Source organism: Zootoca vivipara, chromosome 2, assembly GCF_963506605.1.
Source record: "Zootoca vivipara chromosome 2, rZooViv1.1, whole genome shotgun sequence".
Taxonomy (NCBI): Eukaryota; Metazoa; Chordata; class Lepidosauria; order Squamata; family Lacertidae; genus Zootoca; species Zootoca vivipara.
Genome location: NC_083277.1, coordinates 71,290,654 through 71,316,459, shown reverse-complemented (window position 1 = coordinate 71,316,459; position 25,806 = coordinate 71,290,654). Strand labels below are relative to the sequence as shown.

The 25,806-nt window shown below is 41.5% G+C and overlaps 1 protein-coding gene across 3 annotated transcripts in view; it reads right to left on the bottom strand.

Annotated features, from left to right (window-relative positions):
• Positions 1-25,806, bottom strand: part of ARHGAP26 (Rho GTPase activating protein 26) — a 210,016-nt gene that overhangs the window by 90,949 nt on the left and 93,261 nt on the right. For all 3 annotated transcript variants that reach the window (XM_060271691.1, XM_035105360.2, XM_060271692.1), the window contains exons 12-14: positions 9,842-9,878; positions 2,072-2,137; positions 808-882 (exon numbers count right to left, since the gene is read on the bottom strand). In XM_060271691.1, coding sequence (XP_060127674.1) covers positions 808-882; positions 2,072-2,137; positions 9,842-9,878 — 178 coding nt within the window. The remainder of the gene's footprint in view (positions 1-807; positions 883-2,071; positions 2,138-9,841; positions 9,879-25,806) is intronic.

Sequence of the window (25,806 nt, the reverse complement as noted above, 5' to 3'; positions counted from 1 at the left end):
TCCCAGGGCAGAAGAAAGCAGGATGTAATTGTAAGAATTTTGCTAGATTTTTGTAAGGCTTCAAATAGAAAGAAAGGGATTTCAATACAAACAACACAATACAATACACAACACAAACACAGTTAAGCACAAAATGAGGAAGGAAACATGGAAAAGGAAATACTAAATCCAAAAGCTCAGAAGCCTGAGAACATGCATAGTTCTCAGTTCAGGAATAAATACTAATACTAATTTCTTATTTATACCCCGCCCATCTGGCCGGGTTCCCCCAACCACTCTGGGCGGCTTCCAACAAAATATTAAAATACAGAAATCCATCAAACATTAAAAGCTTCCCTAAACAGGGCTGCCTTGAGATGCCTTCTAAAGGTCTGGTAATTGTTGTTCTCTTTGACCCCTTGTGGGAGGGCATTCCACAGGGTGGGTGCCACTACCGAGAAGGCCCTCTGCCTGGTTCCCTGTAACTTGGCTTCTCATAGCGAGGGAACTGCCAGAAGGCCCTCGGCGCTGGACCTCAGTGTCCAGGCAGAACGATGGGAGAGGGAATCCAAAGGTTTGATTTGGGGATGCAGACATATATGTAAACTTAAGCAGAAACCGTAGTGATTAATTTGCAAGTTAATAGATTTACATGATTTCTATGACTGAAAATTCCACTCCAGTGAGAGCTTCAAGCGATACTAAAATAAATAAATAAATCACCATTTCTTTTCACAGCAGATGGTCTCAGTTCCTCATTAAAAGCATCTACCATCACACTTGGTGTCAAAGAAAAACAGCAAACTGCTTTCTTCCAAATGTACTTACCCATTAAGATACTCAATAGCTTTTGAACTCTGGAGTTGACACCAACCACTCTATAGAGTCCTTGCTCATGGATCCCTAAGAGGGAGAACATATTTTATTTAAATTAGTAAAATGGTAAAAATAAATTTAATATTTATTTTAAAATAAAGTATCTTCAATAGTAACATGAATTAAATTGCCTTCACAGGTCCACATTCACTTTCAAGGCTGCTTGTTGGGGAGGAAATAGTTCACGGGGTTCCCCACCCCTTTAATGTATAGGTTTTCTACACAGGGGAGAAGTTCTGCATACCATCAGAGAGTTTCAAGAAGAATTTAGTCTCTCATATCAGTCAGCAGCAGGAGAATGTGAAGAATGGGACACATCCCATCAAGTTAAAATCTAATGGGGGTGAGGAGTGATCTCATGCACCCACAATCGTATAGGGGACATCTCAACTTTTTTAATAGTCACAAGTTTGGTTACATAGCTGAATAACAAAGATTCAGAGAATAGGCATTTCCTATTTAACATATTCATTTAATGAAGACCAATGTTGTTAAGACAATTTTTGTTAAGGACATCGGATACCTAGTTACAAGTAGGTAGCAGCCGTGTTGGTCTGTCGTAATCGAAACAAACAAACAAACAAAATACCTTCCAGTAGCACCTTAGAGACCAACTAAGTTTGTCATTGGTATGAGCTTTCGTGTGCATGCACACGTCTTCAGATACACTGAAACAGAAGTCACCAGACCCTTATATATAGTGAGAGGGTGGGGAGGGGTATTACTCAGAAGGGTGGTGGGAATGGTGATTGGCTGATAGGTGTGGTAAACCTGTTGACAACTGTTAACGACTGCAATTGGTCTTACAGGAAAAAGCAAGGGGTGAGATAGCTAAAAATAGCTTTATCGTGTATAATGAGATACCTGTGTATCAAATATGAATGTGGCCTTCTAGTAATACATTATTTAAACTATGGATTAACAAGTCCTTTAAAAACCTATAGAAGATTATGAATACATACAAATCTGGGAGCAGCAGATCAGAAAACATAACAAAGATGCATGTATATAAATAAGTAGGTTCTGGATCCTAGCAAGATACAAACAATCATGAAAATGTGTATGTAAAATAGGCAACTGTCAAAACTGAGCAAGCTAAGGATGGAGAGAAATCTAAGAAAGGCGACTTCTTTATACAAGTGCTAGAAAGGCTGATATTTGGGAACAGGACTTCAAACTATATGTATAAAGAAGAACATCTGGTGGTCCCCATTACCTCTTGTTTCAACAGCATGAATGCATTTCTTGACAATACTGAAGCCCATAATATCCAACTGGGCAGCTGAAATGAGAGAAAACAACTAAGAATATACAAGGTCATAAAATGGAAATAAAATACCAATGTTCTCAATAAAATATAAAATCAGATTTAAAGTGGATCCCAACACTCCACCAACACGTTCTTTTAAAATCTGGAAAAGGTAAAGGATCAGTCAAATGTTTCTGTTGTGCTTGCAACCAAAAAGTTCCTTCTCGACACCTGTAAGGTTATGGGACTGTTTCCAATATGCATGTTGATCACTCACACATGAACATCAAATACCACTTATAGAATTTTCATATCATCTCATAAAACTTACAGAACTTTCATATCACCTCATACCACCGAAAACTTTATGATATGCTGAATAACTGTGTGACAAAATATCAAGTGGAATTTGCACTTCAGGAAACCTTGTTGACATTGGTATTAAGTAATCAGATACAGTACTTTTAAAATGGCTCAAAAAAGACATAAATTATTCTCATGTAGCCCAGTAACCATGATTCATAATATGTAAAACTTGTAGTAGGACATGGAAAACAAGTAGACATTGTATTCAGGAGAGAAGTGAAAAGGGGATCTGGGTGGGAAAGTTTGCATTAAATCATAGTTAAACATTAACATGTCGTGCTAACCAGGCCAGTGATTATGGATGGTTCTACAAATTAGACTGGCTCCTTCAAGAAATTCCCATGTATCTCATGCTGTGTAAACATATTGAGGCTATTTACTTCCCTGTAAGGACACCAGATACACAGCTGGAGCTCTCTCTCTGTCATTTTCAAAACAAAAACTCCCACAGCTGATAAACAAACCACTTTTAAAACTGTAGCTGATCTTCTATTTATGAACAGTTGGAATACAAGGTAGAAAGACCACAGACAATCTTCTGTATTATTTCCATTTATATACCGGTAATTAATATATGTTGTTTATGAAGTCCCCCCCCCCCATTATTACTACAATGAGAATTGGTTGTTCTCTGTCTCTCTCCACCCTCCCAAATAAATCACTGTTTACATTATTTAGGGGATTTTTAAACGTATTCTTGTTGTTCCTTTTATGTTGAATTTTATTGTATGGCTTCGGGCACCAGTCCCATTGGCAGACCAACTCTTGTGTTACAAGGATTTCTGCAAACAAGACATGAAGGCTGACAACATAAACCTTCCCCACCATGGTGGAATCCCTTGTAGATGAAAGGAGAGCCTGGAGACAGATTTTTCCAAAGCGACGGAAGCCTACAGAAGCATGGGGTGGGGGAATATCAATGTACAAATCCAGAATTAGCAGCCAGTGACTAACAAGGGAGATCACAATGGTGTGCCTCTCCAAAGGTAAGCACATTTAATAATAATAATAATAATAATAATAATAATAATAATAATAATAATAATATTTATACCCCGCCCTCCCCAGTGAGAGCCGGACTCAGGGCAGCTGACATCAATAGAATTACAATAAAATGTAAAAGAAAGAAAAACAATTGATTAAAATGCAGATTAAAATACAATTTAGATTTAAAAATTGTTTTAAAATGCAGCCTCATTTTTAAATGGCCCAAATCAAAACCCAAAGGCCAGGCGGAACAGCTCTGTCTTGCAGGCCCTGCATAAAGATGTCAAATCCCGCAGGGCCCTGGTCTCCTGTGAGAGAGCGTTCCACCAAGTCGGGGCCAATACTGAAAAGGCCCTGGCCCTAGTTTAATATTATGTGCCAAATTACTGGTAAACAAAGGCTGCTCAAAAATCCCATAACTATTTCAAAAAAAATATGCTTTTCAGATTTATTATTCTGAGCAGGAACTATTCCACAAAGATTCAGGATTCTGCCCACATGGTCAACGTACTTAAAGCAAAATCATCAGGTGACATTCTTGTAGCTTTCATGTCCTGAAAATCTCTCTCCAATCTGAAAGATCTGCAATCCTGGGTGATGGAACCTTTCCCACCTCATCTGTAGTATCCTTCAGTTGCCTAGGTAGATATTCTCTAAATACCATTTTCCTCCAAGGAAGGCTCCTTAAAGGGCACCAACAAGGCTTCCTTCTTCATCATGTCTGATGAGATTTCTAATAAAAACTGCAAGGCTCATCTAAAATCTATATGATACCTGTCCCTTTTGGGGGGATGAATTAGGAGGACAAACATTTGGCAAGTGAAATTCTGAAACCTGTAAAACAAGTTCAATTTCAGATTGAGTGCTGGATCACATCCAGAAGAGCAAAGCCACATCCAACAGGGCAAGGGCAAGTCCAAAACGGCAGAGGCAATATGAGCTACGGAGAATCATAACAGGCAAGGCAAATCATGGTCTGTCAGGAACCCAGACAGATCACTGTGGCTGGATGGCTTTACTAAAGAAGAAGAAGAACTGTTGTCTCAGCAGCATGTTGAGGCCTTTCAAAGCCTAGCTGGTCTTTTTCTTAAAAGGTAATTACCTAATTCTGTAGCCACCGTATCCTAGAGCACCAGTGGTCCATCTAACTCAGTACTGTCAACACTGACTGGTAACGTCTCTCCAGATTGAATTTCAAGTAGACGGTGTCTCCAGTCATACCTGGTGATGAAGGTGATTGAACAAGAGACCTTCCACATGAAAAGTGTGTGCACTACCACTGAGGGGCAGCCCTAAATATTAGGGAAGTGATATGACAATACATTTGCTGCATCCCGAGGGCGTGATCAAACCTCTTCAACCATGTATGCCTTCCCCCTTAGGGTCCAACTATATTATGTGGGAGACATACAGTCCTTGGCAACTAAGACAAAATCTCATCATCATAGGTAGTATAGAACTCTGCATGGGGATGCTAAGGAAAATGAGGAACCTTGACTGAAATCACTGACATGCCATGTTAATGAGCTTCTAGAGCAGGCATCCCCAAACTGCGGCCCTCCAGATGTTTTGGCCTACAACTCCCATGATCCCTAGCTAACAGGACCAGTGGTTGGGGAAGATGGGAATTGTAGTCCAAAACATCTGGAGGGCCGAAGTTTGGGGATGCCTGTTCTAGAGGCATCTGGCTGGTTGCTGTTCCAGTCCAGAAGGATCCCAAGTATAAGCCAATGAAGAGTAGGAACTCCTTTCACTCTTATGCATTCACAAGCAGGACCAGTCTGCCTGTTAGCCACACCAAGACCTCTGTCTCAGGCAGCAGATTTGAATACCTTCTCTAAGCCTGCCTGCTTGATGCCATTTATTATTCTAGGAGTGCGGTAAAGTAGTCAGTGGCACTCCTACTAGGCTCTCCAGTAGCAGTGGGTCACCCAGGATTTGCTAAGAGGCATCTCATGTGAGGCGGCCCCGTAGATTACTTGCACCACGGCTGCTCTGCCATAGCAAATAGTACTTACATTTTAATAGTAGTAACCAGTCTTTAAAGTCTAACTAGTACTTACTGCCACCTCACCCTGAATATCTCACTCTAGAAGAACCCTACATTCACTAGGACCTTTTGTCAGAGCCAAGCACTGTTGAGACAGCCTTGGAGAGCCTCAGCGTTCAATTGCTACTAAGGCAACAGCAAAAGCAACAATAAAAGGGTAGTGAGAATGCCAGTGTTTGGGAGCAGTGAATGGATCAGCAATAGTTCTGCCTCAGGCAGCTGAAAATCTTGCACCATCCCTGAACACAAGTAACTTGACAGTTAATAGATCATGAAAGACTAGTGGGAATGGGGTGAGAGAGGAGAAAGAAGGTGGCTGGACAAGATTTCCAAGGCTCCAATATACCCTTTGGAATTCCTTGACCCCTCTCTATGGTTATGATAAGGAGATTTACAAAGTTAAAGGAACACCAGACATTTTAAACATTTGCATAACATATATAAGGGCCCAGCACCCAGTTTTTATTTCAATAGAGTTTAAGTCATTTAGGTTCATTTCGGGCACATAATATGTTCAGAGCTAAGACTGTTTTGATGTTGCATAAATACTTTACAGCACTTTGGAAAGAGATAGATCAATCACCTCAATAAATGAGTCGTGGTAGTGTTGTACGGACAGGAAGTAGATGAGCAATCCCAACAGTGTTTAAACAGACAAAAAATTAGGAGACATTAACTGTGGCAATGTACAAATTAATATTGGCAAGAGCTCTGATGCTTAGCTAATCTATTTTTCATCAAACTATATTTATCAACATTTCGCAAGCACCTCTGTTTTTATTACTTATGATGTTTATGCACTTAGGACTATAGCTTCTCTGTGTCAAAACCCCTAACTGGATCAGTTGTATCCAGTTTGCTTTTTTTTTTTTTTTTTGGTCAAGAGCTTCTTAAAAAGTAACTTGCCGGTAATCGGTCATTTAATGATTTTGCAACTAAGAAACTGATGCACTAAACAGTATAGGATGATGCCATTGCATCAAAATGTATGATTCAGTAAACCAAAGTTGTGGAATCAAAAGTGGTTCCTCTGCAGAATCATGTATCCAGTTTTTGCCCCTTTAGAAACTTTAGTAATCTTTGGAGAGTTTGAAAGAGAACGACCACTAAAAATGTTATGCAAGCATTATGAGACAACAAGTTATTGTTTGAATCTATCACTGACACAATGTAAAAGCCTTGAACTTTTCTACTGCACAGAAAAATATCTGAGCCAACAGGAATGCTTTATTCCTTCCATGATGACAAGAATACATTGCCTGTGTGTGAATGTGGATGCAGCAATACAGACACACATCAAGTTTTAGGCTAAAAACCAGTTCTGCTGCAGATTCTGAACATTCCAATTATGGTACACTGGGGCTTCAGAACTGAACACAGGCAATTGTGGGTCATTCTATATGTTTGCACTGTTGGTGCAGGAATACAGAGTAAAAAATACATTTGCTAAGCATCAGATGGTAAGGATGGCTTCTGCATACAAGAATGCTACTTGGCAAAGACTAAGCATTTTGGGATCCATGTTGCCAGCAAGTAGCTCAGAACAACTGGAAGCCTGCAAGTGCTCCAGAACTGTGTTTGTGATTTTACTTTGCTCTGAGCAATGACAGCATCATTGTGCTAAGTCAGGGAATACCCTTATGGAGCAAGCCAGTGCAAGCAACAGTTTGCAAATGCCCTAATTAATTTTGGAATCAGTTTCTTGTCTGATGCAGACAACACCTATTATTTCATCATAAATCCATCTCTTATGAATGAACGGGGGCCAACTGGCAAGGATATCCCATCTTAATTAAAACAATTTTTGCATTTCCTGAGAAGTACATCCTCTTCCCAGCAAGGGCAAAAGCACATTATTTAAATAAATATTTGAGTTGTGGAGACACTCCACAATGCTTGGGCTTCAGAGGTATATTATGACACTTTGCTGGTCTGCCTCAGGATATTCCAAGCCCAGACCTTCAATAAAAAGTCCTTTCAGATTCAGGATAAATCTTATATTGTGTAATGTGGTGACTAGGCAGACATTATGGGAAGCTAGTCACTAAACTGCCTTATCAAAAAATATACTACTGTATAACAGATATTAAGCAAGACTATTCCATTTCCTCAGCCTTTGGGCCTCCTTAAATTGTCACCTAGAGGCAGCCATTGCATCAGGCTATCTGACTTGTTCATCTTAAAGGTAAAGGTAAAAGGACCCCTGACCATTAGGTCCAGTCGTGACTGACTCTGGGGTTGCGGCACTCATCTCGCGTTATTGGCAGAGGGAGCCGGCGTACAGCTTCCAGGTCATGTGACCAGCATGACAAAGCCACTTCTGGCGAACCAGAGCAGCAAACGGAAATGCCGTTTACCTTCCTGCTGGAGCGGTACCTATTTATCTACTTGCACTTTGGCGTGCTTTCGAACTGCTAGGTTGGCAGGAGCTGGGACCGAGCAACAGGAGCTCACCCCATCCGGGATTCAAACCGCCGACCTTCTGATCGGCAAGCCCTAGGCTCAGTGGTTTAACCCACAGTGCCACCCGTTGGTTTTAGCTGGTCCTTATTTTTTTAAAAAAACCTATAACTTTAGAAACTGATGCTTGAGCTTGCTTTTCCTCCTTCCGAGAACAAGGACCACCTTACTACCGCTTTTTTTAAAGCTACTCTGTGAGCCTTTTTGGCCACAGAGTGGTGGTGGGGAATGTTTTATGTGAAATAAATGCCAAGCATGGCACTTTCTATGTGTTTATATGTTTATGAGAGGAGCAGATCTCTACGTAGAGGAAGAAATCACAATGCTTCTACATTCTTCCTCTTTTTTAAAGAAAACCCATTGGTAATATGTTTCATATCAAATCCCTCTATTATATCTAATTCAGCATTCTTAGTCAATACAAGCAGCAGTGAATAGATCACTTTGCGGGGGGGGGGGGAGACTAAGTTGACAGAATCTCACAGCCTACAAAGATGTAATTGCCTCTAATTGCAGCATCTTGTATCACTCACTGGTTCTATTAAAGAGATGACAGGTATGTAAATCTTGTGCTGAGGAGGAGTGAAGAAATCTAGGGGAGGAAAGTGCGGATTTAAAATTATGTGCCATTTATCAATAGCAGATAAGAAGGGAAGCTGAGCTACTGTATAGTGTTCCGCCAGCCAGAGTGACCTAACAGCTGAAGAAGTTATGCTGCCTCTCAAATTTACTGGGGACAACATTCTATTTATAAATAGACACACCACCAGTCGGGATCCCTTAGAAAGAAAAGGAAAGATGAGCTCACAAGGGTTTTGACTGGGTGCTGCCTGCCTTAAAAAAAAATTTAAAAAGACAAGAGGACTCCCCCTCTTGTTGGTCTTTCCAAATATTCCTGAACTTCATGTTTAAAAAGAGGAACATCACTCTTCAAATATCCCAAAGCTGAACACATACATATATAAGAATGAAAAACCAAAACAACTTTGTAATTCACTTGTAGGGTAAACAAGAGCTTTGCTGCAGCATCATTGCACATAGTAATGCAGGGTGGGGAAAGGCAGAGAGAGAGACTGGGCCAAGCAGACATTTGCAAGCAGGTTGGGCTGCTTAGAAACATGCTGGATTTTGAACAGCAGTGGGAAGAGGCTGGGGACAGCCAGCAAAAGTGCTCCAGGCACTTTGCTTTGTCCAACCACTTGGAGTCAAAGGATGAAAATATTTAAATAGTGCTACTTCAGTGTACAAAAGAGTCTTTCATCCCAACAGTTCATCTCCTTGACAAAAATCCTGGGGCTGGCTGGAGGTTTTGACCAATTCCTTTTAGCACAAAATACTGAATTTCTATTAATTATCGTTTAAGGAAGGTAAAACAAGGAACTGAGATTCAGAAATTCTTTTAGTTCTCCTTCTCGCTTCCCTTCTGCAAAACTTCTGCGCCTGGGTTGTGTACACCAAGACAAAAGGCCGTTAAGTAACTTGCCAAAGGAAACAAAGAATTTGCCACAGAGCCAGCTCCAGAATGACTCTGCAGCTCTTGGGCTCCATCCAGTACTCAAAGTGCCTCACAACATCTTAAACCATATTGCTCTTGGGTTTGATATTTAAGCATTTCACTATGTTATAAGCCACACAATAATTGTAACTTTTTAGCGTTTTTGTATTGCTTTAAAAAACTGCTAAATGACCAGAACTTTTAAAGTTTCAACATATGTGATGGCCAAAATCTGTCTGATGACTAAAGCAATATACAGTAATCACTTGTTGCTTTTACTACTTGGGAGAGCCACCTACTGGGTTATAAGAGACAGGGATGCAGTTCTACAAACCACTTCCTCAAACACACAGTCTTGGATGAAAAATAAGCTACTTACTGCCTTCACTTTGGCTGTCTTTGTTTGAGTTATAGACCTAGAAAGTAAAGAAGAAAGCATTTAAACTTTTGCAATATTTGTACCCTAGATATACCCTAATATAGTACCAAACACTCATCATAAAATCACCTATGCAGCATGCCTAGAAAAGTCTTGCAACCAGAAGTATGGATTGTTATCTCCCATTTAGACAAGAAATATAGAGAGATTAAAAGGGGGGTGTCTCTTATACCACTTTACAACAAAACATAATTAAATGGCAACTGTGGCGATGAATTAACACAAACAATCCACACTGTTTACATAAAACAAAACTTGCAGCTATTAGGAAAAGCGGTGAAAAGTGGTTTGGTGAATGCAGTATGGTGTGTAGGATGACATTGTGAACAGTGGACTTTTCCCACATTGATGGGGGGAACAATCTTTAACCGCGGCTCCTCAAATAGGCTGCTGATTTAGGGCTTACTTACCAATAACACATAATGAAATTAACAGACTGGGTACTAGAAAAAATTATTCAGCATCTGGCTCATTAAGTGAATAAAGACTGTCCCTTTTTTGAGCCACAGCAGTTGCCTATGAAGATGCTGGACACAGCAAACCAGTAGGAAAAATACTATTTCCAAATGTTTGCAGTGGTGTGTTAAACTAGTGCACGGGCATGAGGTGGGACACTCCAGAGATTTCAACAGCTCTCTCTAAATATGGATGAGAGAAAAAACTGAGTCACCCAAGATGGAATCTAAGCCCAGGAAGTAATCACAGGAACTAGCCTTTGGTGAAAAATAAATGTAAGGCTAATTGCTTTTGTTCTAAGAATTCTAAGCGTGCAGTTGCAGTTATATTTTCGAGTGCCGCAAGTTTCCAAAAAACATGAATAAAGTAGGTCCCTTGAGAAGCATCATTCCTAATGAAACTAGGAGCACATGGCAAGTGCCACTAGACCACATGCAGCACCCTGAAAGCCATCTTTCCCATCTGAACAGTTTGATGTGGCTATTTCGACCACAATCACATTTTATGGCTCAGAGCACTAAAAAAATCACAAGGCCTATAAAAGTTCAGCTGCCTCTCAGAGTGAACAGCAGTGTTTTTCAAGTTACAACATTTCGCCATCACAAAGGCACTTTTGCAAAGCAAGAATGCCACCACAGTTAACTTTGCCAATGGTTAAGCTATTTTTGCTGGTTAATTGCTCTCATTGGTTATAGGAACCTAGCTCTGTATTCTGCCCTATAAAATTGCAGCATGGTGTTAATAAGTCTAAAGCAAAACTGCCAGGTTACTGCAGAGAATAAAAAAAACTACAAGTATGGATACATTCAATATGTGGCCAGGACTATCCAAAGCCCTAACAAGATTATCAGCCCTCAACTCTACCATCACAAATATAGACAATCATTCACACTCACAATTCTACAGACGTGAAAACATGAATTCACAACGCACACACACACACCAAAGATCTGTCTCCCTCACATGTTTTCCTCTGAACCCATGGCAAAACTAAGAGAGGGGGAATCTGCACCTCCCTGCTGTGAGGACAGTGTTTATATATTTTTTTGGTACTTCTTCTTTGCTCATTGTTTACTTTTACCATCCCTCACCATCTTAGAGGTTCAAAAGAAAACTGACCTGTACAATACACAGGTATGCCTAAACCAGTCTCCCAATTGACTCAGAGATAAGATACAAGGCTAGGGAAATAATTTTTGCAGACTGTGAGTGTAGTGTAGGTTAATTTCCTCCCCCCAAACAGGAAGAGTCATAGCTCAGTGTTGGGAGTACATTATTTACATGCAAGAGGACCCCACTTCAATCCTTGTCATCTCCAGGGAGGGCTAGGATAACCATTGCCAGGGCTGGCTCAAGACCTTTTGAAGTTTGAGGCAAGATGTGCCACCGATGCTTTCTGCTCACCTCATTGGTGTGCCAGCCATGCTAGGGCAGCAAGCTAGCTAGGGGTTGCAGGGCAGACCACAGGGCATACCATTCCAGCCACTTTCCACCCCTCTAAATTTGCCACCTGAGGCAGTTGCCTCACTCTGCCTCATGGCAGGGCTGACACTGTTCACTGCCAGTCAGAGTAGCATAGAAAATACTAAGCTAGATGGACCATTGGTCTGGACAATAGTTTTTCTGGGTTACTCAAGGGTACACAGTACAAGAAACTTTTCTTCTAGAAGAAAAGCACTGGGTCTGGTTCACCAGAAGGCAGATTCCTATGTTCTTATACTTTAGTGACATTACATTTTTATCCCAACCTTCCTCAAAGGAGTTCAGAATGACAAATAATATTCCATGATAGTGACAGTTCAGAGGGGTGACTGGCATGCTGGGCTCCCCAAACCTAGGCAGTCATTTTTCTAACTTCTACAAACTTGCTCAAACGACTTACTAAATCAGGTTGTGCTTTTACAAGTCAGCTATTACACATCAAGAACATTTATACCAAGGATGTAGAAGAACTCCAATTGCCATTCCCCCCCAGCTAGCACAGCCTGTGGGGCAGATGTCCATCTTACAGCTTAACACAAGTTCCCACAAAAATAATATTAGCTATTTGTTGCACCTGGGGAGAACAGAGTTCATACTGTTCTGTTCTTTTTAGTTACATTTTTCTTTTTATTGTCCATATGAGCAAAACCAAAAAGGTTAAGTATTTTTAATATAACCTTTTTAATATCTGTGTATGCATGTGTGTTAAAAAGAATGTAAGATTTGCTTTTCCAGATTTTTAGCTTTTAGTACTTCATGAAGTTTGAAATTATATACAGTTGGAATATGTGGTGAAATTCAACTTTTAATATCTAGATATGGGACTATTTCTACTGTCAACCAACCTTTTTGAAACAAGAAATATACTCAGACAAAAGATATCTATTCCTGCCTTTGAAGCCCAATCTCAGAACACTAGCAAAATATTTAGCTTTGAATAATCATAATGCAATACAAAAAAAGACTACAGATTCCTTTTCAAAGAAGGCAGAAAGAAATTACTTGTTCAGCTTTGCAAAGCTGGTGGAATGACACAGTAGGAAATAGAAACGGCTGCTGTCAGCAAAAGCATTTTCTTCCAAGGCATAACATTTATATTGTTAAGCATTCTCCACCAACCTAAGCGGTGAGAAGTCCAAGAATAGCACTACACAGTTTAGTTTTCTTTGGAAGAGAGCACACTGGAGACTTAGTGTGTCTCTGTAATATTTGTTTTATTTACAAACATACCAGCAGAACATAGCAGAAGCTGGTCCTGCCTCAGATTCCAAAAGACAGCAACTGCTTGAACCATCACTCCTTCCTCTCATTCCGCCACAAGCTGCTCCACAGACCAGCTGAGCTCCAGTTCAAAAAGCTCCCAGATCTCTTGCCCCATTTTAATTCCTGTGCCCCTGGCTAGCTCAAGGGTGCCACCTTCAAAAGGCAGAGGCACAACGTCCAATCTATTAGCTCCTATTCATCATTCACACCTGACTATTAGCAAACCTTACACAGTTTGGTCATTTAAAACAACTATTATATGAACTCTGTCAAAACTAGCAAAGAATTAAACAGAATTATTAATTGATTGGAAGTTCAGGGCCTACAATGGTCTGCTGCTGAGGCACCGATCAGCTCCACATCTCAGCTTTTTTTTTACAGATGCTTCCAGAGCAAGCAGGGAATCCTATACTAGCTTTGTTCATTTCATTTCAGATAAAATGAAGTGCCGCAAAACTTCATCTAGCTTTTCTACCTTACATTGAACCAATTTCTAGGACCCTTACATACTCTCTAAGGGAGCTATAGTGGTGGTGAGGAGGACTCAAAATTGAAAAGCAAAGTGGAAAACAAGAGCTAATAGGAAGACTAAATGCTCCTGGAAGAAACAGTCATTATTTACAAAATACCAGAGTTTAACATCAATTGTCCTTTAGTTCACAAATCTACCAACAGCTCCAATCTGCTATACGAGAGACACACTTCCGCTCCAATTACTGTATCCAAGCTAATGAAGCAGAAAACAGAAAGTGAGACGATACTTCTATTTCCAGCTATGAACTGCAAAAGCCTTGTGAACTTGCAAGCTGACCCTATGTTGATGTTTGCCACAATTGCATGTGCCTGAAAGAGAAGATGGTTGGTCTATATATAGAATGTCCTCTTCCCAATCGATAGAAAACAGGCAGCTTTAGTCTATGTGTCACCCTGAAGGGGCTGACTGATGTTCTTAAGGACCAAGGGACTGATCCTCTATTTTTCATGGGTTTACAGAACCCTTGCTTACAGGCTGCACCACCAGCAATGGACAGGGGAAGATAGCCCAAAGTCACACTATGACTTCTGTTCAAAAAGCAAAGGATAGCTGTCTATGAAAGTGAGGGAACAAAAGAGAGGTCACCACAACACCCGCCCCCCCCATCCTCTGAACATGATGAAAGAATGTGTAAGGAGCATCGTGGACCCATGCTGGTTGATGCCATCCATGCATACATCCTGCCATTGCCTATGAAGAGCGGGGTTCACAAATTCAGCAGGTCTAATCAGGCTCCCCTCTCATGTAGAGGAACCCAAATGCATACATTAGTAAGTGTCCGTAGGGCAGTGCTATTCTGCACACGCATCCTTTCTACATGTGTTGCAGAGGGCCATTTGGATCTGGCCACTGGTATGCTGCTTTGCCAATATTAGATGTGTGCTGGAAAGACGTGGACAGAGATGAAGACTGTGACACAAGCAGGGAGGGGACCATGTGCTATTCTGGGGATTCAGCCCCCCCCCAATGGCAAAACCCATTTTTTTTGGAGGGCCCAAACCCAGGGAAGTGACTGGATATTTATCCAAAACACGAGAGGCTATTAAAAACAAATTCTAGCCATTTCCCACAAGATCTGAAGAGGCTCTGTGGAGCTCTTCTCTGAAAAGCTTGATCCTGTTTTCCCATACACCTTTATTGCCATGCTGGCTGGAGCTCATGTGAGTTGTAGTCTAAAACATCTGGACGGCACCAGGTAGGGGGTGGGAGAGGTAGTAAGAACAGGGTCTGTCTGCAAAGTTTCCTCTCTCACATAGCAGGTGTGAAATGCAAATCTTTCAGGAGATACTTTACAGGGAGCATTTCCCAACTCCACTCCACTGCCAGTGCAGCTTAGCCCTGAAGGTGTTCTCTGGTATCTCTCTAAGGAACAGAGCAAGATGGATCGAAATTGCATTTAGAACAGCATCTAAAAAACTTGGAAGACAAAAAGGGTTTTAAGAGTGTAACATACTACAATGAATTATTTAGTGCTTTCTCTCTCTGATGATGATGACAGAAGACCAACTTGGCTCCTACCCAAAGCGTTTTATAGGAATGTTGCTTTTCTAGCATGTTTAACTGGCTGAGCTGAGAAACAGACATCTTTGCGGGGGGGGGGGTTGTATCAATCATCTAACAGGTCTAAAACTGAGGCCATTACTAATTTTACTACTCTTCCCTTTTCTTCTTTCAAATAAATCCTCAACCAGGTTAGGATGAGCAAGGCATGCATAAATAGACAGATGGTATCGTTAAATAGCACAAAGTGGGAATTCCTTTAACGAGTTTATAAACACTGGAAACAAGTACATTTTACACCAGTGCTGCAGAAAGTGATTTGATCTTTATAGGCCAAATAGTTTTCTAGACTATGAAGGCAATGGTATATTTATCAGGATATAAATCAGGTAGTTGCTCAAGGAAATCAAAATGTTTGGCCACAGATTTATATTACAAGTTCCATTGCTGGCATATTGTCGCATTATTTTAAGAAATGGAAACTCTGTGGAGATAATCACTGGAAATGTTTTGTTTAGATGGAGTTAGAAGAGCCCTTTGCCTTTGGCAGCACAAATAAATAAATAAAATACACTGAAGTCAGCCCATGAGCAAACCCCCACTATCAGAGAGTTGATTTTTATATCTGACACCCAGACAGACTTGGCACTCTGCCAGAAAAAGGCAGCCAACCTTGGATGGCAGCCCAGCAGAAGGATGCTGGCACAACACAGAGCAGTGAAGGTGCAAGTCCAAAATAGCAACTCTCCTTTTCTGAATGCAAGACACCTGGCAACCTTGGTGAAATCATTCCTAAACTGCTGGCTTCATCTTATCAGCTCTGTTTTCGTCTTGTCTGCAGGCCAAGTTTATATGTTCCAGGCCAGACTCTCTACCTCCCACCACCACCACTACCACCAAGGCCAGCCTTTGCTATTTGGCAGCTTAATTTTGTAGCCACAACAAAAGAGTTTTCTGAGCCAGATGCATCTATTACTAGGAAGAAAGTCTCCTATTTCCAGAGAAGTCCAGTCACAACTCCCACCCTAATATCAGCCACACCCACACCAAGGAGAAAAACAAAACAGGGCATCGATTCTAACGTAGGGAGCTTGGAAAGCAAACTGATTTTAATGTGGGATTGTCCGAGAAATATCTGCTCAGTCCTGTAATCACCTGCAGAAATCCAAATAAGAAAGCAGTCCAGCACTTCTAGATTCTATTCCTATGTTTCACTTCAGCTTCAGTATAACCCACATTGTCTGGTTATCCAAAATACAAGCATCCTCAACCAGATGTCAAGCTTGGGTGTTGCATTTGAGGTCATCTAAAATGGCAAGCAGCCACCATGGATCAAAGTCAAGCACCAGAAAGTCTCTGATGCAAACGTGGTGGCAGCAGCAGATACCACCACTGACCTAGGAAACACATCCGGTCCTGGGTGAAGTGAGTGATGGGTGGCAGCGGTGGTGTATGATGGTGGCAACGCACAACAGCATCAGATTGGGGACCAGGCTGGAACCAGGTTCAGGCCATTGCAAAGGACCTCTAAACTCAGATGCCACATCCGAAGTGGAGAGAGTCTATGTGCATTGAGCTGCTACCTGCGCAGCCAAATGAAATGAACACATGAAGGAGGAAGGGCCAGGAAATAACATTGAGCATGGCCCCCCTTTCCCCAATTCAAGTGTACAGTTCTATATTTTCATCAGAAATCTCAATGGTTATTTTTAAACAAAATATATAAGGCAGAACCATTTAAATATCTTTTGGGGAAGTTGGTGCCTGTTTGAATGCATGGCAAGGGTAGCGTAATAAAGGAAAATAGTTCTCTTTATTATTATTCAGTCATCAACTTAGTATCTGGAGACAGGCCAGAAATAAATAAGACACACGGTGCATTGTTGACTCCCCAGATAATACAGACAGTGCTCTCTTCTTGCTATTCGTCATCCCACAAGAACTTCAGAGTTGTGCTAAGGTTTCCTTCCAAGTCTGACTCCACCCTTCCCTTCTAAAAAATGAGACAGTATCACTAAGTTAGGAACCAAAAGCCACACGCCATTAGCTGCAAAGGCACCCCCACCAGTATTCAAGAAAGCATCTTCAGATAAATTGGCCTTGGCTTCAAAATGAAAGCAGACAGTTATTCCAGTAATAACGTCATATCTGAAACAGATACAAATGCGAAGAATTCTAGTACGCTGCATTACCTTCATCTTTCAGCACCTGCACCACTGGGGGAAACGCAAGTGCAGTTTTCCCTCTGTGCACAGGTCTGAGTTATGTGCCACTCCAAAAGGGGAGATAAGAAGAACCCAGTGCACATTGGGAAGTAGATCTGTTGAAAAACATGTGCATGGCCAATACAAACTATCATGACTAGGGAACCCTAGACAGAAAGAATGAAGGTGTATCCACCACCCAGTGAATTTCTTGATGCATGTGTGAATACTTCCAAGAATTCTGTGTCACTGTACTTGGTGTTTCCACAGCCAGAACTGGCTGGCTGCAAGCATTTTTAGGGCATGGAAACCTTAGAGTTAAATAAAGTCCCTTCGCATAGAAATTCAGTAGGTCAGCTTAAAAAAACAAAACAAACCTTTTTGGAAGTTTATCATGACTTTGGTGCTTGGAGGAAAATGCTTGTTTTAATGTGAAGCTGTCTGCTTTTATGTTTTAAGGGTTGGGGATTTCTTTTCTAAGCGTTAGATATTATATTTATTGTAGTGCTTTATGTTATCTTTCAAGCTGTGCCAAGGGATTGAACCCTGAGGCAGCACAGAAATCCCAAAGCTACCAGCAGATAAGAATAAATGAGCTCAATTTGTCTTAACGCATTTATCCTTGCACATTACCTGAAATTGCGTCAGACTGCGGGGTAGGGTGGGGATGAGCAGTGAACATCTGTATACTGTATTCCAGGGGTCAGTAAACTTTTTCAGTGGGGGGCCTGTCCACTGTCCCTCAGACCTTGTGGGACGGACTATATTTTGAAAAAAAATACAAACGAATTCCTATGCCCCACAAATAACTCAGAGATGCATTTTAAATAAAAGGACACATTCTACTCATGTAAAAACACCAGGCAGGCCCCACAAATAACCCAGAGATGCATTTTAAATAAAAGGACACATTCTACTCATGTAAAATCATGCTCATTCCCAGACCGTCCGCGGGCCAGATTTAGAAGGCGATTGGGCCATATCCCGCCCCCGGGCCTTAGTTTGGGAACCCCTGCTGTATTCTAAAGCATTGGATGAGGAAAGCATGTATTTGGGTTTTTTTGCGGCAGGTTCAAGTGGGAAATATTAGATGGCACAAGGCTTAAATTTAAAAGAAAGAAAAAATTAATGAACGAATGAAAGAGAGAGAGAGAGAGAGAGAGAGAGAGAGAGGAGTGTGTGTGTGTGTGTGTTTCAAGGCAATTAACATAAGAGCCCCACTGGATAAAGCCAATGGCCCATTTAGTCCAACATCCTGTTCTCACAGCTGCTAACCAAATGCCTGTGGGAAGCCCACAAGGAGGACTTGAGGGCAGCAACACTCTTCCCACATGTGATTCCTAGAAACTGGCATCGGGAGGCATACCACTGCTGATATGGAGGTAGTGCACAGCCATCGTGGCCAATAGTCATTGATAGCCTGATTCTCCATGAATTTGTCTAAGCTCCTTTTAAAGGCATCCAAAGTTGGTGCCAATGACCACATCTTCTATTTTCCTACAATTTCAGTGCAGCCCGATTATGAGAGGCAAATGAAATACCGGCCGGGGGGGGGGGGGGATCAGATGGCAGAGCCAGATGTTGTTTACTAATTTACCATGCACAGAATGAGGTACCCATCATTGTGACCTCCTTTTCCAGCAGAGCTGTCAAAATGCAAACCCAACACACAATGCTGTTTATATTTGCACTGTCAGCAAATAAGGTGTTCCAGATCTAACCAGCCTATAAGCAAGCTGAAGCACCTGTGCAGGCTGAATCTGAAGTTCAAGCAAAGTTCAGTGGGTTTTTTGGGCCAGACAAGCTAAATTAAACAAATAGAAAGGGAAGAAAAACCACAACAATAGAGAGGAAGGAAAACAGTGATTTGGAGCACTGAACAGGAATGAGTATGAGCTCTCTCTCTCTCTCTCTCTCTCTCTCTCTCTCTCTCTCTCTCTCTCTCTCTCTCTCTCTCTCTCTCTCTCTCTCTCTTTTAAAGTGAGTGAGAGAAAATACTGTGAAAAGGAACAGAAATTCCAGTTGGAGGGAGGGAGCAACTAATTCAAAAAAGGCAGATTAGTTCCAACAGGAAAAAGCTCACCAACTTCATACAAGAAGATGTAAATCTACAAAAGCTTCTTCCTTTACCTCTTACAAAAACAAACTCCAAAGCCAAAGTGTTTGGAAGAGAATAGAGAGGAACGAACAATGACAAATCACAGAAGGACAGCAATTAATAATGACGGTGAAGGCTGTGAGCGCTGTCTCACTTGCGCCAGACACAAGAAACCCCGTTCACTAGAGACTTTGCCAAAAGCAACCCATGCAAAGCTAGCAAGTTCCAAAAGGAGAAGGTCAGAAGGGAAGACCAAGATGTAAAAGGTTTATGCACGCTTAAGGCTTGGAAACGTTCAGATGCTGCTTCACAATTCTTTGCACCTCGGTTACTTATTAAAAATTACTGTGCCTGAGTTATTTACTTAAACTCACAAATATGATATGTTAGAGAAGGGAGGCAAGCAAACCAAGTCATTCTTGGGGAAATGGGACCTTTTAAAAATAAAAAATAAAAATCCACTGCTGAGATGATTGAAAACACAATGCAATGCAACCCTATTCTATTCCAGTTGCATCTGAGTGATGGCATACTATTGGGAGATAATTTGAATTAAAATATTTAGCATTAATATCATACTGCTAGAAGTGACATAATTAAGCTCTTGTTGTTTGATCAGACAAAAATGTCATATTTGTCAATTTTTATTTTATTTTTCTTGCTCAGTTACATTATTGTCATTGTGTGGGGAAGTATTGCTTCTGTTTCTTATTATGTTGCGTATTTTTGTGTTTCTATATTGTAAACCGCCCTGTGATGCTCAGCTGACATAAATAATAGCAATAAATAATCGCTGTTTATCCTAACTATAATCTATTTTTGCAAGGGGATTTATATAGATGAAATATTATTTTGCAAATTGTTGTGGATCTTTTGTTATCCCCTGAAATAAATCTTAAAAAATACTCTGTCTGCATATGTGCAAGCACAAGCTTATACATAAGTTATTTTTAGAACATTTTCACACTGTGTGTATATACTGAAAAGGTCAATTTGGAATTTCACTCTGCAGTGATTTATTGGAAACCCTCTTTGGTTTCTCCTGGCCAGTGAGGAACTGTGACAAGGGTGCTGGTTCAGCAATATGCAACCAGGTCCAACAATCTTTATCCTTCCTTGCCTGTGTTTCAGAACATTTGAGGAGGCATTTTTCAGGCATCTAGAATACCTGTCAATCTCATCCTTATTTCATTATCTTGTTGGAGGCTATTGGAGCACATGGGGTTGACTAGGCTGGATAGAGCTCACAGCCAGCACAGCAAGAGAGAGTTTCAAGAAGCACACTACGAGAAAGAAATGGTCGTCGCATCTATGGCATGTTTTGATATCTGAGTAGCAATGTGAGATAATGTTGATCCCGCACACAAGTGCAGCGAGCATCTTAGGTAGGGGGACATGCTGCAGAAATGCTATGAGATGGATAGGAAAATACAGAGTCCATGGCGTTCTCAACTGTCCTAGTGTCAATTCGGCATCAAGCTTTCATACAATACCCAGGCTGGGGATCAAGATTTTTTTTGAGTTCAACAAGAACAACTTAGAAAACATTAGAACAGCAACTGCTACGCAAGGCTTCAGAGCAGACCCAATACATTTTGCTTCCTGATGTAATGGATGAAATGGTGTGCCCCTCATTCCTCTGGCTAGAATGGCAGTTGAATATTTCAATTCTGGTGATGGGACAACATTCTCCACTGCACTTGAGGGCAGCAAACTAGCTTAGGGGGCGCAGGGCAGGTGGTGTGTACACTCAGTATCTTCTACCTAATACAGGCACCCCATTCTACCCTATGGTAGGACCAGCCCGGTTTGCTTCATTTGGGTGTTGCTCAACTTTCTACACCCAATTCCATGTTTCTGACTCCATGTGATTATTTTCCATGCGCTCCCAGAAAGTCAGCTCACCAATTCTACACCACGAGCAACAGGCAATTATATGGGCCTTTGTACAAAGTATGCATGCCAAAGACACGGGGGAAGGGGGGATAAATCAATAATTAAAGATCAGAAGACAAGAGATTATTTATCCTGTGCTATAAGTAACACTTCTAGCTATCGTGAAATGCACACACCACATACATGAAAATATGCTGGTGGGTTGCTGTTTTTTTAGCACATCCAAGTTAAACTTTGAATGTACAGGGCCTTATGAACTTTCTGTGTTTTATTAAGGATGGATAAATGAATGGGTATATTTCCAATGCAGTCCGTTCTGCTGTGTTTCCTCAAATTACACGTTTTTGAGCATATTTTTGTTCAAAACACATCTTTAAATACGTTTTCAACAGAGCCACACTGGACCATTCAGGAAGTTCAAAAGCTAGTAGATAATGAAGGCATTAGGGAGATGTAGATCAGGATTTTCAAAAATCAAATCACACACACACACACAAAAATACACCACAGTCACATCCAAATGGTCTCTGCTTGTGTGGGATCTACTCAAAAGCTCCATTCTTAGCACCCTGTTGCCCACATTTGCCAGCGGGGTGGGCATGAGAAAGAAGCCGACAAGCAGTTCAAGAGGACACCAGCAACAGGCATTCACTGACTTACTGCCTCTGATCCTGGAGATTAAATATAGCCACAATGACTAAAAGCCACTGATAGCCCTATCCTCCACAAATTTACCCAATCCCCCTTTAAAACTATATACACTGGTAGCCATCACTACATCTTGGGGCAGCAACTTCCAGAAATTAATTGTGTGCAGTTTGAAGTCCTCTCTCTCGTCTGACCTGAATCTCCAGTCAATTAATGTCACTGAGTAACCACAAGGGCCGGTATTAGAAGTAACATTAGGGAAGGATATAAATAAAATAAGTAATACTATGAGAAAGAGAGACAAAAATATATTGATCCTCTTTCTCCACAGTGTGCATAGTTTTTATAAAGTGCTATCATGCCCCCCCTCTAGCCATTTTTGTTCTCTCTTGAAACCCGAAGGAATGCTCAAAGTTACCGGTAGCACATAAAGAAAGGAAAAGCCAGGCTGAGATCTGGGAACTTCAGACTATTGGGAAACATGGTGTCTTGATGGATGTGAACTTCACATTGGATGTGTGGGATCAGCTCTTTGTTTCAAGTGAAAATTACTCTGAGTAACAGCCAACCTAATACCCTGCCTGAGGTAAACTTTTGATCTGCCATACTGTATTGTATTTTGAGTTCATATAATCATTCTTGCTTCCTTTGGTCCAATCTAATATGTCTGGGTAAAGGTAAAGGTAAAGGGGCCCCTGACCGTCAGGTCCAGTCATGTCCGACTCTGGGGTTGCGGCGCTCATCTCGCTCTATAGGCCGAGGGAGCCGACGTTTGTCCGCAGACAGCTTCCGGGTCATGTGGCCAGCATGACAAAGCTGCTTCTGGTGAACCAGAGCAGCGCACGGAAACGCCGTTTACCTTCCCGCCGGAGCGGTCCCTATTTATCTACTTGCACTTTTGATGTGCTTTCGAACTGCTAGGTGGGCAGGAGCTGGGACCAAGCAACGGGAGCTCACCCCGTTGCAGGGATTCGAACCGCCGACCTTCTGATCAGCAAGCCCTAGACTCTGCGATTTAACCCACAGCGCCACCTGAGTCCCCAATATGTCTGGGTAAGGACCGGGAATACTGTGGAACTAAAATCAATCAGCTGTAGCAGCAGCCATAGTCATAATATTAATGTTTATTTATGACAGGAAAAATAGTTTTCCATTCTGTCAATATTCTATCCAGCTTGAAAATAAAACATAATTAAGGCTACCCCCCCCCAAAAAAACATGGTTTTTGGAATGCGTTCCAGCTAAGTCCAGTATTGACATAATACTTTCTCATTGACCAAGCAGTTACGAGACCAATAGCACCTTGCAGGTTCACATCTACGTCTTCTTTGTCACCTGTCCCCACCTCCCATTATTGAAGTAACCACACTGCTCTTTTTATTAACTTAAGTTTCAAACCAGTTTGCAATGCTGATTAAAACATGAGTTGGCAAACTGTGGTTTGTGCTAACTACTGTTACAGAAATCACCTATACAGATAGAACATTACCCATGTTTAGCTCTGAAAATGAAAAGAGGGTGAGGATTTGCATGTAATAGAAAGGAGGAAAATGAAGGAGGATGAGACAGCAGCACAGAAGCTTGCAGGACGTTACCAATTATGGATGCATCAGGTTTCATTGGTACAGCAGATTTTTGTTACGGGGGTATAAACAATGCTGAATATATAAATGAATGCACAGATCCCCTTAAAGAGAAAGGCTATCTTCAAACAACTGCTTACATTCAGAAATCTACTCCTGAAACCCTCAGTGTCACCGTAGATTGTCCCCAAAGCTCGTATATTGCCTACTGTTCTACACCCATTTTTAGCCTCTGGATTTCTAATCCACTTTGTGAGATAAATCTCACACGCCACACCATGCTTACGCCACGGGGGCCTGGGAATTATGAATTACTGCCCTATACAAATCAACCAAATGTCAGCCCAGATTTATTTAAAGAAACTTGAAGTATGACCCTAATCAAAACACGCACGTCAAGTTTGGGTCATGTTAAAAGATTCACATTTGTTATGCTCGGTGAAAGGAGAATAAAAAGAGATCGTTTAGCAACCTGGGAAGCTACAAAAACACCGGAGAAGAGTTGAAAGTCATTAGTATGGCGACAACAGATCACCATGGAAACATTCAAGCCTAACAGCGACTGCATCCACAGAGCCCAGTTCTCATTGCTGCTTCTTGAAACCAGTGAGGGGTGAGGTTCCATGGAAAAAAGAAATCAGCACCAGCTTCTTATACCAAGCAAACTTTATACTGCCAACACTTCAACTTATTCCGACAAAAACAAAGCTAGGTTGAATAAGGGAATGGGTAGGAACATGGTTGGCAGGAGGGGCTGGGGAAGAGGAGGGGACATGCACAAAAGAACTGAGAAGGCGAAGGGGGTGGGGGACCATCTATCATAGGAAAATAAGCACGGGGAAGAAGAAAAATAGTCAGAAAAAATCCCGAACTAAGAAGTTTCGACAATTGCAAACGGACTGAAAATAATTAGGCACTTTAAAGAAGGGTGAAGATCCCCCCCCCCGCTTCTGCAGGAGTTTATGGTTTCACCACATATTTAGGTTTTGTTGTGTATTTTGTCTGTGCTGCAGATGCTAGGCAAATGAAGTGGTGCTGTCACAGAGAGTATAACCAGGGCAGTCAGAGCAAGAGTAGAAAATTTAACTTCCAATAGCGACAGAAGGGTTTTATAAAAAAAAACCCCAAAATGTTGAAGAGGTCTGGCTTGCAGAGGAAACACGCTACACAGGGATGGGCTGGCAGCTGTGCACACAAGTAGTCTGTTCTCATCTGTCACTGTTTGATCATTACTCAAGAGGCAAAACTGGCGGGGGTGGGGGCAAGCTTTGCGAGTGGAGCATTTATACAGAATACTCAGTGGAGATTCCTGGGGCTGGAGAAGGCAGGAGGGCTCCTCCATCTCCCACAGGAGGCATTAGCAATACCCATTTGGTGCTGACATTGTGACGAAGGAGACTGGAAGGAATGGGATTCATCAATACGTGGCACTTTTCTACACACTCATTTTCCTCAATCACATCAAGGGTTTAAACACAAATCAGGTGGACCCAATTTGACCCCAGTGTTTTGCTTCAACCTCCTTTTAAAGCTATAAGATACTAAAATTGTGGGAGAAAGAGACCTTATAAAATACAAATATTAAAGCTACTGAATTCTGCCCAACACCAGAGCTCTCACGTGGTTCAAGACAAGACATCAACGTAAGCAACCAGAAAGTCTCACTTCACCATCTAGTGGACAAAAGCCTACACAGCAGTCACAGTGAACACTACTCTCCTGCCTCCATTTTGTGCTTAACCCACAAGCCTCATTTCATCAATCTACATTCTACAGCTGTTTAGATAGAGCTTCTTTCCCGGCCCTCAAAAGATCAACAGGCCAGAGTGCTTGCAGCTGAATAAGTAGGAAGATTTTATTCCACTGGACCAGTCAACATGGGGCGCTTCATACTTTTTCTGCATGTACAAGGACTGCATGTGGTAAATAACATCATATTTGTATTTCTGAACACATATGCACTACAGGCAAATGTTGTAGGGAACTCTTAAGGTTGTAGCTTCATATGATACATGCCTTTAGCACCTGTTTTTCTGACATAATATATGAAGCAACTCTGAGTGAAATATCCCATCATCATCAAGAGGCTCTGGACGGAAAGGGATTATATGTAAAACCTTAGATAAAAAGCACATTTAAATATAAATGCATCACATATAAACTTGGGTCTATACCACTCAGCCTAGGGCTTGTCGATCAGAAGGTCGGCGCCTCGAATCCCCGCGACGGGGTGAGCTCCC